Source organism: Lissotriton helveticus, chromosome 9 (genome assembly GCF_964261635.1).
Source record: "Lissotriton helveticus chromosome 9, aLisHel1.1, whole genome shotgun sequence".
NCBI lineage: Eukaryota > Metazoa > Chordata > Amphibia > Caudata > Salamandridae > Lissotriton > Lissotriton helveticus.
The window spans coordinates 243,951,182-243,966,444 of NC_136070.1; the positions used below are offsets into that span (position 1 = coordinate 243,951,182).

The window sequence follows — 15,263 nt, forward strand, 5'->3', positions numbered from 1 at the left end:
CACGCTGACGTACCGCTCCGGTGGGGGCAGGCAGCGGCGACAGAAGGAGTGTAAACAGGGTAGCAAGCAGGGTCCGCGTGATGTTATATTCTGTTTGCATACTGTGCAGGTATCCAGAAGGTTCAGTGCGGCCCGCTCCAGATTTATGCTGCACCGGCAAAGGCTTCCCCCAGGCAGGGGGAAGCGGCAAACAGCAAGGCTTCCCTTTCCCTCCCCCGGGCTGCGGGTGCGGGACTTCCGGCCGGCCGCGAAGGGATTGGCCGGCCGGCCAGGTACTTCCGGGTCGCCGCGGGCAGCGCGGCGGCCCTCGCTAGGCAGGCAGGCGGGCAGAAATCGCGAGGTGGGCACTCGCTGGGGGCGTGAGAGGACACGGACGGCGGGAGGGGGCGGGAGAGGACACGGACGGCGGAAAGGCACACGGAGGGGGCGGGAATGGACAGCGCATCTGAATTCACTTTCAGTGAAAGGGGAGGGAACGGGAAAAAACGTAACTCCGCCCTGGGAAAAAATCTCCGGAACGCCCCCGAATCTGGTCCAGCCTTGATGGACAGATCCGGCACTCAATGGCTAGCCTCCATTTATGGAGCTAACCAATGAGAGCCGGGGGACGTTCCAGGAGTCCTTATTGACGACATAGGATTTCACCTGCGCTGAAGAGCTGCGCAGAGCGCAGCCTTCGGCAGGCGAAACCCAAAAAGGTTTGGAATATATGGCTTAAGTGCAATGATTCCAAATGCACTCCCTGCTGCAAGCAGAGCCAATCTCCTGCCCACTCTTCCGCTCGTATGGTCTAGTGGCTCTTGCTCAAGTAATAAAAGCCCTGTGTACATTGGGGCAGAGTTAGAGAAGGCAAAGATGATGTTGCAACAGACACATTTTGTGACAATGCACGTCTTTTCCAAATTGAAGTATAACATGTCAAAATGTGACGATGTCTCAACGTGTAGATTTGTTCTGCAGTGAACAGCACACCATCCCTTCTTTGCAGGCATTAATTACACTTTTGAATCTGCTACCATGCCACTCCAACCATTTTTTGGTAAGACTAAATGTAATCAGTATGCCACATTTTGCCTCGCTTCTTTCTCGGTTGCATTTTGTCCGGTCTTCTTTTTTTCCACTTACTGATTAAACGTTTCTGAAAGCACAGCTGCTCGCATGTGCCCCACGTGTTGTATTTTAATCAAGTTGTACAATATATGTTTGTGGACTCTCTCTTCCTCCTCACTTTTCGTTCTATTATCTGTCGGATATGGTTGTCTACTCTTTGCCCTGGAAGACAGCCAGCACAGGCACACTTGCAAGTGGGACAGAAGGGCTGGTGTCCTCACCTATGTGCATTACTGCTACACACCACTTGTTTAATTTGAAGTCTAGTAATGGGGTGAGGAGTTGGAACCACTAACACACTATAGTGAACATTGGGCAGATGTACTTTTAGTTTCAACTTCAATACAATGTTAAAATGAAGCGCACCTGCATTTCTCTTCTCATTGGATAGGTCCAGTCCTGCAAAAAGAGAGTAAAAAAGCCACAAATTAGTAACACAAAAAAAAAAAAAAAAAAAAGAAGATCAGTGAACTGAAATTACCATTCGCAAGAAAAGGCATATAACTGTACTCCTTGAATAAAGTAAATAAGACTTTTTATACATATCACCATATTTATTTAAAAAAAAAAACAAATAGAAGCATCAGACACACATATGCAGTTTTCAAAATGCAATGTTGTGAAACCTAATTAATACATCCGATCGTACTACTTTAAATGGCATCACATTACCTTCGATCACCAAATGAATCCTTACAAAATGGCATCTTGCAACCTCTTATTTAAAAAAATAGACAACCGAAGAAATAGGGAGTAAATTGCTTACAGAAAATACTATCACTGCTAGATATTATACAGCACATTTAACTAAAATCTTGCAAAGTAAATAGTTCTTCTCTTACAAAAATGAATGTCACTGTGCTAAAAAATGACATTAAAATGCATATAGAGTTATGTATTGTGGCACATACTTAATCACACCGAGTATCTCCATCGATATAGAGGACCTAAATACGTTGTCAATATGAAAGTGGTAACCAACAGATCCACTGACCCAATAAATGCTCAGGTGACAAGATTAGCTGGGGTACCAACAGTGCTTGGTTGTCGGATTACTTGTAGAAGATGCGCGACCAAACAAAGTAGTAGTAGTAGTACAGCACTACTTTTCCTCCAACGTTCCATGGCTGCAGATGAATAGTAGGAGGGGAGTTCAGAAAAGTGGGGTGGGAGGCAAGAGGAGATATAACGAAGAGTGAAGAAATGCGTTTCAGGGCTTTTCTGAATGGTGGTCTGTGAAACAGTGGATGGGCTGGTAAACCTAGGTGGAAGACTTAATCTCTTGCTTGGGTCCACATGAAGCTTTGGTAATAAATAAATAACACATTTTTCGACTCTTTTTAACCTCCTATTATACAAAATGTGAGAATTTTTGTTTTGTCTTAGTAGCACATAAGTATATCAGAGGGACATATGGATTCTTGAGGGGTCGTGCCGTTCAGGCTAACCACAGACAAATGCATAGGCATTCTTGGGTTTATGCGATCCCACAGGCGCTAATCCAGGAGGCACAAATTTGATTTCCTGAATCAATAAATCATGTGGCATGCTCAAGAAGGCGACTTAAAGGCAATGCTGATGTGGTACTTCTCCACTAAGGTCCCTTTTTGTGCCCCATACATTTTATCCCTGGGGGAACATGCTGGTTTTGTGATAGAGGGCGGGAGGTTGTTATCCTATTTAGATACAACTTTCCATTCACAAAGGTTAAGATATGGGCTGCCACTCATAGGAAATACGCTGTGGTCTCTGGTCAGCTCAGGGTTTCAGTTAATATTTATTATTTGTGCACCACCAAGTGCCATGCTTGATTTGTTCTGATCCTATTAAAATCTTTGTTTCCATCACAATCAGAATTACAAGGGGGGGGCGCTAGAGGGCGCACTGCGGGATGGCTGGCTCCTGAGGCAGCTACGCCGGACGGGTGCCAGTAATAGCTGTTAAAAGGGTGCTGCGGCGACGTATGGCGGTCAAAGCAGACAGAAATGGACATCGGAATATAAGACCTAACTGCTGTGTGACCCTGCGATCTGAATAATAAGCAGGCAAGCTTTAATATTTGATTTTGGAAGCAGCGCCAGTGCTGGCGACTTGCAGGCTCAAAATGGCGGCGCCCGGAGACTGTGCCCGAGAGATCGCATACCCGTGACTGAGTGCGACTGATAGCCCTGGCCTTATGTAAATAATAAGGGAGAACAACGATTTCTAATCGGAACCAGCGACCAAAGTGGCGGGTCCGTTCTGGCATGAGATCTGCGAGTGTGGAGCTTGCGTTCCAGGAGGTGTACGGGAGGGTTAAAATGGCGGCGCGGCTGAAACGCACGAATACCGGAGCTGTGTCAGGGCGCATTATGATATTGCACCGCCAGCAAGAGTTGAAATGGTAGCGATTCACTGTCCAAGCGCCAGATAAAGCGGACATGTGTATGACGACCTGAATAAATAAATACTGAGAAACCTTAGCACTTTTGCCAACATGTCAAGAAGACAGCGCGGTGTTCTATGAAAGAACGGTCCTTTACAGGGTGACTTGCTGGGACGGATGGGGAGAACACCCTGTCAGTGGAGACAACGTGGCACCTACAGCACGATTGCTGAGACCCGCCTGTAATACATGCTCAGTGGCCAGCGTGGGAGAGGGATTAAAATCGATCAAAGCTGTATGCAGAGTCTGCAATCATCAACCCTAAAATGGCGCCTAAACACTGCAGACAGTAACGTGCGCAGGCCATGTACGCTGCTGTGACGGTGACTGTCTAGAGGTCAATGATCCACAATACTGAGCGTGCTTCTCTTTCAACTTCCCTGCTGCCCACACGCCACCCCTGTAGTGGTTTCCATCAAAGAAAGATCGAGTACTGGGAAGATCACACCAAAACCTAGCCACTGTCCTGTGATATGAGCACATGTCACTGACGTTCCAATACAGCCATACAAAACCTCTGACTACGCACAGCGGTGAGGAACTGGTAACGCGCGGATCTCCTGGCGCACTCGGCGACACCCCCCCACTGTCGTTGGCGCCCACACGGTGGGACGGTGCTCTGCGGCTCTGGAGAGATTTCTGCCGCCTACATATCTGCACGCAGGCCATAGGGCTTGAAACCACGTGGAACTATAATGGGGAAACCAGAGAAACAGCAGGCGAAGCTTCAATTCGCAGCGACAACACCCTCAAAAACTACCACTACACTCTCAGAAGCTGACGGAGACCCTGAAACAGAGGAAGGAAGTGGTATGGAGAGCGCACTTCGAGCTATTCAACGCAGTCTACAGGGGATGCATGGCAAAATGGATAATCTGACGCAGCGTGTAGACAACATGGCTGCTAAGCTGGATAAACATGGGGAGCGTCTGGTGGATGCGGAGCAGAGGCTATCGGCGGTCGAGGATGAATCAGCGGCAACAACCAAAACCTGTGCAAGCATGGAAAAAACACTGGAAGTGTTACGGGCTAGAGTGGAAGATCAGGAAGCTAGGTCCCGACGCAACAACGTCCGAATAGCGGGCCTGCCAGAATCGACCAACACTGGCAAAATGGAACACTATGAGGAATCACTGCTTAAGGAGCTGTTTGGCGAAGACGACCTGTCCTCAGTGTTCCTGGTAGAGCGCGCACATCGCTCACTAGCACCTAAACCAAAACCAGGTGCTCCACCGCGGGTCATAATTGCCCGCATGCTAAACTATAGGGACAGGGACACGGTCCTCAGACTGGCCAGAGAAAAAGGCGACATAACACATCAGGGCAGCAAGCTAGAATTTTATCCGGACCACATCATGGCAGTGCAAATGGCGCGAAAGGAGTTCAATCCAATAAAGAAAAAACTACGTGATCTGGGTATCGAGTACGCTATGCTATACCCAGCAAAACTCAAACGTACTCATGCTGGCCGATCCACGATCCTCCTCATGCCGCAGGCTGCCCATGAATACATCAAAAAACTGAGCCGTCGGCGCAAACCAAACGGGCGTGAAGATGCACACAGCGATGAGGACTGAGAACCGCTTCACAGGTAACGAGGTTCCTTATATAGTCGAACTGAGCCAAGGATGTAAACTTTCCGAGACACTAGCGTCCCTGAAGCTCCTTGGGCCGACCCCCAACGATGCAACCTAGCGGGCGCACACATTTCTACCAATACAGTATGTATATGTAGCCTCGCAAGCCACACTGCGGAGGTGCTCCGCGGCCGCTACCACCAGTCGGCTGCTAGTCATTTCTGTCGGGAGCTGGACAGCTACACGAACAGTGGATAAAGGCCTTTCTGACGGTATGTTAGAGATTGACTGTGCGCAGGCTGGGGCGCGATGACCGAGTTCCTTGAGATGTAGTGCACTACTACTTTGATCTAAAACACTGGGATCCTGGAGGACACGTTGGTTTGTTTAATAGTCTGCATAGATTGGGATGGCTTGCTGTAGGTGGTGTTGTGCGGGCTCCTAGGACTGTGCTCCTTTGGGGGTGCTGGTGGAAGCAGTGCAACACAGTAGAGGACAAGTATGACGGAACCGCTTCCTAGCAACCCATCCGTCAAGAATACCATTGCGCAGTCTGTGGCACTTGCCAACTGTTTATATTTTGATATATGGCACCTGTCCACATCCACTTCGGGGATGGAGTCGTGTGTACCTGGTGGTCCCCCCATGAGGGTGCTCCCCTACAACAGTTTTTGCTACTGTTTGGTTAAATCGGGGATATGGCTTTGGCAAAGTTTGGGTGCTGAAGTGGGTGTGGGAAGGAGGGGAAACTTGGGGACTGTTCCTTTTCGATCACTATGTCTGAGAAGCATTGCAAACTCCAGATCACTAGATATGTTGCAAATTATTGAGTGCTGGAATGTAAGAGGTCTGAGCAACCCAAAGAAAATTTGCCAGATATTTACATACTTTGACAGGTTACGAATTGATGTGGCATTTCTCCAGGAAACGCACATTGCAGCCAATGCCACAACCACACTAGGTACTAGATGGGCCGAAGCGGTACACAGCTCACAATACTCATCTTATTCACGAGGGGTCAGTATTCTTATACGAAAGGGAGTTCAATTCCAAGTCACAAAGGTCCTGAAAGACACGGAGGGTAGAAGTGTGATAGTGGTAGGTACTGTGAGGAATCAAAACTTGGCATTAATAAACACATATGGCCCAAATATAGATGACCCGGGGTTCTATACTAAAATATGGCATACCATCTCTGAACTGCAGGTTACGAACCTAATATGGGGGGGGGAGATTTCAACGTTGCTCTGAGGGAGGGGCTGGACCGTTCACCGAACACTGTAGAACCACACAAACAAGCAAATGCTACTTTGCAAGAAGCAATGGCGGACTTAAACCTAAGTGACATCTGGAGGGAAAGGCACCCGACACACATGGAAGCTACACACATCACGGCAGCACATAACAGCTGGTCCAGGATAGACTACTGGTTGGGCACAAGAGAATTGTCATCCTGGTCGACCTCCGTTAAGCATTTACCGTGCACGCGGTCTGACCACAGCCCCGTGTTCCTAGGACTACAAATGCCATATTATGTCCCCCCCCCATTTCACATGGAGATTCAACGCCAGGGCCCTACTAGACTCAATATACACAGACACCATTCATAAGGCCATAGTAGATTATTTTGAGCTTAACTCTCTCACGACTGATGACCCGGGATTACTATGGGAGGCTTTTAAAGTGACGGTCAGGGGGACATGCATTAGCACAACAGCGGGTATCCTCAAGGATATCAGGCATCAGTTGCAAAAGCGGGAGCACACATTAAGCGACTTGGAGCATAGGTATGCGCAAACACGAGACCCAACTATACTGGGGGAAATTCAATTGGTCCTATCGGAGCATCGCCAATATGCAAATGACGAGCTTACGTATATATCGAAACGTACAGTAGCCAGGGCATATGGTGAGGGTGGGAGGGCACTGGCACAGAAGATTTGCACGGGTCATGCGCCACAACACGTCAACGCAATCAAAACCCACGCGGGAACTCTTAAACATGACACTCAAGGTATATTGGATGAATTCATGGACACTTCTGGCCGGCTTTATGAGGCACGCCCTACTGTGTCGACGATTGACATGCTGACTTACATGGAGGATGTTGAAATAGCATGGTTATCAGATGCACATCGAACATACCTGTCTCAACCCGTCACAGTTGAAGAAATTATGGATATAATTAAGAGTCTACCAAACGGTAAGGCCTCAGGGCCTGACGGGTTCACGAACGAATTATATAAAACGTTTGTGGATCTACTTGCCACACACCTGGTGCGTATGTATGGTGCGGCGTACGAAGCTCGCACTCTCCCGAAATCAATGCGAGAGGCAATGCTGATAGCCTTGCTGAAACCTGGGAAAGACCAGGAACATTGTGACTCCTATCGGCCCTTATCGCTGATCAACGTTGACACTAAAATAATTGCAAGTCTGCTTGCAGCGCGACTTAAACCTCTCATGCCACTTTTGGTAAGACCGGATCAATCTGGATTCATTCCTGAAAGATCTACGACACATAATACACGTACATTGTTTGCACTGTCACACTACCTGACACCAGAGACCAAGGCGGTGGCGGTGTTGTTAGATGCCACTAAGGCTTTTGACACAATAGAGTGGCCCTTCCTCAGTGCCTTACTACTGCGTATGGGCTTTCCTACAATATTCACGCAATGGATAGAGATGCTATACACAGACCTCTCGCCCCGTATAAAAATAAACAATTATGTCTCGAACCCAATCACAATTAGTCGCGGTACTAGACAGGGCTGCCCGCTATCCCCAATGCTATTTGCTCTAGTGCTTGAACCCCTTGCGTGTAAAATCAGACAACACCATCACTATTCAGCCCTACAGTTCCCAACGCGTCCTTTGCACATCTCCCTATATGCGGACGACATGGTGCTCTACGTCAAAGACCCGGTGCAACACTTAAATCCCCTCTTACGCGAATACATAAAATTTGGTCAGCACTCGGGTCTGCAAATCAACTGGACCAAATCCCTTGTTCTGGCGCTGACGGATAGCACTGCACCTTTCCCAATAGACTACCCATTAGAATGGCAAGAGGAACCGACGCGTTATCTGGGCATATGGTTTCATAGGGATCCAGAGCTAGTCATCCGCACAAATTATGGGAAGGTAATCTCTTCCCTGGAGGAGAAAATTAACAGATGGAACAAACTACCATTGTCACTGGCAGATAGGACTGCCATAGTTAACCCCTTCCATGCTCATGACGAGCTGAGCTCGTCATGAACAATGGAAATATGAAGATTTCAGCACCAGGGGAGAATAGCTTTAGCATTGAAGGTGTTAAGATGGTGCTTCTGCCCAAGTTCCTCTATCTCTTTAACAACATACCCATCAAACCTCCTGCAGAAGTGTTCCGCAGCATCAATAAACTAGTACTTAGTCTCCTCTGGGCAGGCAAGCAAGCTAGGTTGGAATTGAAGACAATGACTCTACCATATGCGCAGGGAGGGTTCAAGGTCCCTGACTTCTTTCCTTATTATTTGTGTGCCCAGGCGCAATTCGCCCACTATTGGTACCATGAAATTCCCTTTATGTCACATGTTGCTATTGAGACGGGGGACGCCTCACCAATTCCACTTACAGCCATATTATTACATAAGCGTCCGAAATTGCATGATCGCGACATTAATACTATAGACGCTACTAATGAAGCATGGCACCTGATGGGCAAGAAAGCGGGTAAACTACCATTATACGCTCCAGCTCTGCCGCTGGCGCATCACACGGCACTCTCGGTTACACAAGAGCCAGTGGGTATGGACCTACTTCAACGAGCTGGCATAGACAAAATGTGCTATCTATATCAGGAGGGGGTTTTCAAACCATTAGAGACACTGAACTATATTAGCAACCCCACGTTACTATTCAATTTCACGTATTATAGGTTACAAAGGGCCATGAAAGAACACTATAAGACATATCCAGAAGAGCCCCAACAACTGTCATCATTACAGTTTGTATTGACGACCCCCACCGCGTCACACATAGTATCAAGATTATATACCAGACTACAGGCGGATATAGCGGGGAACACTGATTTAGCAAGGATGAGATGGTGTGCTGGGATGGCTGATGCCCTGTCTGCAGAGGAATGGTGCACAGCGTGTATGCTAACTAACATGTTGACGCCAAACGGCAACTTGAGAATTATTCACTATAAATATCTGCACCAAATGTACTACACGACACGTAGACTCTATAGGTATGGGCTGAGCGAGGACTCAAGGTGTAAACGCTGTAGGCAAGAAAATGCTGATTTTATACACCTGGCATGGCAATGCCCGGGAGTGGCGAGCTTCTGGGTGCAGGTGACTAGGACGCTTAGCACCATGTTGGAAACACCGATTGACTGTACAATTAAAGTATGTTTATTGGGACTAGTTCCACAGCTCAGAGCGAAGAAACTTAGATTTTGTGTAATTGCCCTACTGATGGCTAAGCGACGGGTATCTCTCCATTGGAACGGCAGATTCTGTCCAAAGGTGCGTCAGTGGCTGGAGGACCTGGTCTACGGTCGTGATACACTAGCGACATATGAGGAAGAGTTACCGGCCAGGTCGCGCCCCAAAGACTATTGGTTTTACTTACGGGATTACCTTCAGGCGCAACCCCTGGACCATAACGTATGACGTACAGATAATACATGTATATTGCTACAGGAGACAAGAAAACAAATTGCATGATGTAAGTGTAAGGAGGGAGAATGCTGTGGTGTAGTGATCAAAGTTTTTTTTTGTTGTTTTTTTTTTCCTTTGTTGTTCGAGTTTGTATCTTCCTTTTAAACAAACTAAAAATGTGTAAGGTGATACTTCTGCTTCAACAAACGTTATCCTCTGCACATGTTCTATTCGCAATTACGCCACCGGTCCTATGGATGTCGGCTGAAGGGCTGTGTAACTCTGACCAGTACTGCGTTTGCTATATGTTCTTGTAGCCGGCCTCTGTGGTTGTAGGCGACATGATGTTCTTATGTCATTAATATGCAATAAAGATCTTACACAAAAATAAAACAAAATTTTAAAAACAATCAGAATTACAAAAGAAATGCTTAATTTTAGCTTTCCTAACTGCACACTGTGGACAGTTCACTGACAGGTATTTACATTTTGCTGTGTGTTACGTAAAAAAAATCCTACACCCTTTCTTTTCACATTTTTCTTTCCCTGACTGCAAAGTGAGAAGAGTTTGCTAAAACCAGTCACCGTGGTAAAAAAAAAAATGGGCAGCAATTTGTCAGAAGACATATCTTGATATTTGACTTCTGTCTTTGAAGCGAAACAAACTTGACATGGGAAATACAGAATTTAAGGCATCTTTATTTATTGCTAGGACTTTCCAGACCCACCAAAAATCGTTGCATGTCCCAGAGTTTGAGAAACATTGCTGTAACCCATGAAGAAGCACATTGCATACATGCAATGTCAAAGAAGTGCCTACAGCCCAGTCTCACAACGGCGAGGAGCAGCAAAAAAGCACTGCTTCGCAATGCCCAAATCAATTGAGCAATGTCCATACCTGAGATGACAAATGTCTGAGGGCAGCAGTTAGGTGCAAATATATACAGAGACCATTCTCCACAGGCGTTGGATGCGAGAGAGCTGATCAGATTGGGATCAAGCGAGGACGCTTATTAGTGAGGAGCATGAATCTCTAAAAAGCTCAATTCTGGGGCCTCAGAAAAGCAGACAATTTTCTGGATCCAACCCAGACAATATGAAGGAACCCACTAAGCCACTTGAACAATTAGTCACAAGATCTGATGGAGTCGTACACTTGCAGGCAATGGACGGCGACTTAATATGCTGCAGATGTGACCAACCAACCACTACAAAAATTTATGAATGAAACAGATAGTCAGGAAAACAATGAGTAAATAACCAACATTTATCCACTGTCTTAGGAGGCTCAACCCAACAGTAGTCACATTAAATTCAGTGGAGCATATGTTACAGGACCCAATGTCAGTCAGAGGCCTCAAAAGAGTCTGCCCTGCAGACCAACACAAATATATGCAGCAGCAGGTGCATTAACCCACAAGTCTTCTCTCACTGCTGGCAATCCTTGCCAAATACAAAAAACTAACCAGAAGTGCTGTTTTGTTATTGTAAATGAATGTACTAACTAACAGTAGTATGGCATCCTAGTGAATTTATGTAGTCTGGGGCATGACGTTCTAAACTCTCCCATCTGAGACATATTCGATTTGTGGGTCTGTGATCAGTAGGGGGACTAAACCGGTTTTAATAAGTTAAAATTTCTGCCTGGTGAGAACAGAAGGCTGTTCCACATATCTTACACATATCCTCATTTGGTGCGGCTGTCCACTTCACTGCACATGGAAATATGTGGGAAGTAGGTGATGGAAGCAAGTGCTGTCTGATACTAATTAATCGCCCAGGATTCAGTTTTGTGCATGCTCAGAGCTCGGTCTTAATATTAGTGGAGCTTAATGGGCAGTTATGTTGTAAGCATGGCAAATATTCACCTGGATAGCATCTGTGCTATGCTGGATATGTGCAGTACTCAGTTTATGGCGGTGGTGGGCACCAGTAATTTTACCCAGAGCAAGAGAGAACAATGTGGAAAGGATAAAAAAGAACCTAGAAGAAGCCATTAGGCAGGGCCCAAGGCAGGCTCCTAAAAAAACACAACTTTAGTACCTACACTTTTTTTTTTATTCCTTCAATCATTTACTTACAGTTGAAGAACCTTGTGTGCAATTTTCTGCTAAGTGTTGCATAAAAATCTAGTTATCTGGGGTAGGCCAATGAGCAGCATAGCTTGGTTCTGCAAGATGGCAGTCACTGTATCGGGCCAAAATGCCACATGCACCACGTCAAAGGGACTACACCCACCACCCATGAAGATCCCCTGGGGTCGGGTGCCAGCGCCCGTGATTTCTGCCATAGCCCTGATGCAAAAGATCACTCCTCTGCATGGCGTTGCCTGACGCAGGCAGGCAGGCAGAGTCTCGGGCCGCGGTGATCTGGCACCCACTTTGGAGCGCTGTGACAGGCGACATAGATGGGCCCCGCTGATGACACTGCTCTCCCTGCCTGCCTTCCTGGTAAGCACTGATGGGTTGCGTTGCACTTTTGGGCCCCAGCGGATTCGGGCATGGAGAAGGACAGCTACTCCCCTACCCTCTTGCCAGGCCTGAAGAAGGCAGCCCCTACTGAACTGCCCTACCAACTCTCTCCTCACGTATGTCATACAGCTTAGCAGCAGAACATCAAACGTGGGCCCCTCCTTAGTGTTCGGTATATTGTCTGCCTGAAGAGAAGGTACTCGTGCCTCCTCGGCCTCGGTTCCACTCTCCTTTTACAGCTGTGGGCAAAGCGGGTACTCTTCTCCATAACCCCATAGGGAAGGAGGGCACTCAACCTTGCTTTCGGCATGCCACACTGGTCTGACGCACTCTGGGCGATTGTCTCAGATGGAAAGGCACAAGACACCAACTGCAGATTACGGATATCGCTGAGCAGATGCAAGACCCTACAGACCCAATTCGCTTCTCTGAGGGCTAAGTGGAAGACATCCGCAGCATCAGCTTCCCAGAGGGTTCAGAGGGCATCAACCCTACATCATTCATGGAGGACTGGCTCTCTACTTCGACTGCGCCTACAGGCTTCTACCCTTTCTTTGCTATTGAATGGGCCCACTAGGTGCCTGCCCGAAGGGTCCCACCAAGAGACCCCTCCTGATCGATAGTTGCCAAGATTCTCAACTTCAAAGACAAGGATGTGATACTGCGCACGTGGCCAGACAAACAAATCAACTGTCATAACAATGTCCATATCATGGGGGGGCGTGGCCAGCAGCATGGCTCGCTAAGACGTGACTCTCCGGAGCTCCCGGCGAGCTGCACCCGAATCCGTCTTTCTACTTAGCCCTGGGCCACCAAAATCACGAGTGGATCGCCGCGGAGCAGTGGGACCCCGTGCAGCCTACTTTCACGAACTTTGAACGACTGTGGCTAACAAACAACCGACTTTGTCTCACCGACTCTGGAGGTCCAACGGAGACAAGTTGGCGGCCACCGACACAGAGAAATCGGGACCGGCGCTGAAAACAGGCAACCAGCCCCTGATGTGGCTCACAGCTGAGAGAGTCCATGTGAGGGAGCCCTTTGTGAGGTGCCGCGCTGACTGTGGGGGCTCCGGTGCGATATCTGGACGCCCCGGTGAGACCGGCGCACTTCACCAACTTGGCGTCCGGAGAGGTGCTGTAAGGGTAACACGGGCCCGGAGACCATCCTGCCGCCGACCAGCGGGATAGGAGGTGAGAGCGTAGGGAGCGCTTGGCAGAGCCCGCGTGGGCGAGTAGTGCTGCGGACAGGTCCCTGTGAAGACGTCGGGACTCCCCCGACGAGCGGCCACTTTACCAAGATGGCGGCCGGAGCCGCGAAGTAGTACCCAAGAGTGCTCCGGCCCTGCTGCCGTGCCTAGGCCCTACAGCCCTACAAGCTCTTCATAGTCACCCGGCTGGGGCTGCAAATATACCCACTGGCCCTGCATTACACCTACATGTGAGGAGACCTCTCAGTGGTGTCCCCGTGACCACGCACCCTGCTGAGGAGCCCATGCCCCCCTGAGAGAGACCTTTGGAGACGTCGGGGGCCGGGAGGCCACGGAGGAGTGCCCCAACCAGCGGCGGAGAGGCAGCCCCGGACATTGGGTGGGACAGCCAGCACGGCCTGTAATCCTGAGTTGAGACAGGCATAGGAGCGCGATCCGGGTCTGGCACACGGTTGAACACATGAGTCGGGGCCCTCAGGGAGCGGGAAGACGACGCAAGTGGCCCACGGCGAATACGGCTAGGGGAAGCCGGACTGCCCTACCTTGCAGCGCACTGCGGAGATCACTGGTCCCCGACGGCGGCCGGATCGTTAGAGGCGGAGTGGAACACAAGTTGCCCCACGGGCTCAACGTCGCGGTAACGCAAGCCATGGGGAAGAAAGATACACTCCCCAAACCCTCTAAACAGGGCCCTATGGACAATTTCACCGCGCCTAAACACTCGACGGATGCTCTCCCCGCTGCCTCTGGCGTGCGTTCGGATACTGACCTGCTGATGGGAGCCATCCAGGCGTCACGGGCCGATATCCAGGAATCCCGGGCAGCCCTAGAAGTTAAGATTGGCGAGGTGGGCTCCGAGGTGACACTACTGAGGCAAGACTTCCGAAAATTATCGGACAGTGTGACCACAGCTGAGACACGGATAGGCGAGGCCGAAGACTCGATCTCCACCCTGAGAAAAGACATGGCAGAACTCAAACTAAACAATTGCGTTTACCTTCTCAAATGTCCGTGGAAAAACTTACGTTGGAAAAACTGAGCGAAAAGTTAAAATACGTTTAAATGAACACAAGTCCAACATTCGTACTATGAATCAGAAATCCACAGTTGCAACCCACTTCAATGAGATGAAACATTCTATCTCTCAATTGAAATATACCATTTTGGAGGTCATCAATAAAGTGGAGGGAAGAGACAACAACAAACACTTACTCCAAAGAGAAAATTACTGGATATCCAGACTCCAATCAACAAAGCCATATGGACTTAATGAACGTATCGAATTCTCTTGTTACTTATAAACAAGTTTTGCAGACATCCCCTAGCTGGGATTCACTAGTTCTGAACAATTCTCCTTATTGTTATATTCATCATTATTCCTTTCTTATATTATGTACCTATGACGCATTTTTATATCTGTGTTTACTTTAGTACCATTTATTATTATTTCTCTATTTAGCATTTTATGTTTGCACCATTTTCCATTTGTTTTTGCTCCCTTTGGGTGCTGTTACACCGTATTACCGACCGATAGTCTGTTGTTTAGTTTTACCTCCCGATCACGTGACACGTCTTAGATTCTATTTACACTTCCGTGTCAGCAAGGTTAACTGATTGCCGAGTGTTTTGAACCTACGCGCACGAATGCGCTGTGATTCTCCCTCAATGTAAGTCTGTAGAACATGTGTTTTGTCTCAAAACTTTACCGGAGATCAGCCGTATATAACGCTGGGTTGAATTCTGAACACGCGTGTTGTAGTTTACTCGCACTGACTCGGTGAACCTTTTTCTCTTAATTTTTGCATGCTTTCT

At 48.1% G+C, this 15,263-nt stretch overlaps 1 protein-coding gene across 1 annotated transcript in view; it reads right to left on the bottom strand.

Annotated features, from left to right (window-relative positions):
• STYX (serine/threonine/tyrosine interacting protein) overlaps positions 1–15,263 on the bottom strand; it is a 432,400-nt gene that overhangs the window by 361,211 nt on the left and 55,926 nt on the right. Inside the window, exon 2 of the mRNA XM_078659834.1 lies at positions 1,477–1,509. Within this exon, the coding sequence (XP_078515960.1) occupies positions 1,477–1,509 (33 nt within the window). The remainder of the gene's footprint in view (positions 1–1,476; positions 1,510–15,263) is intronic.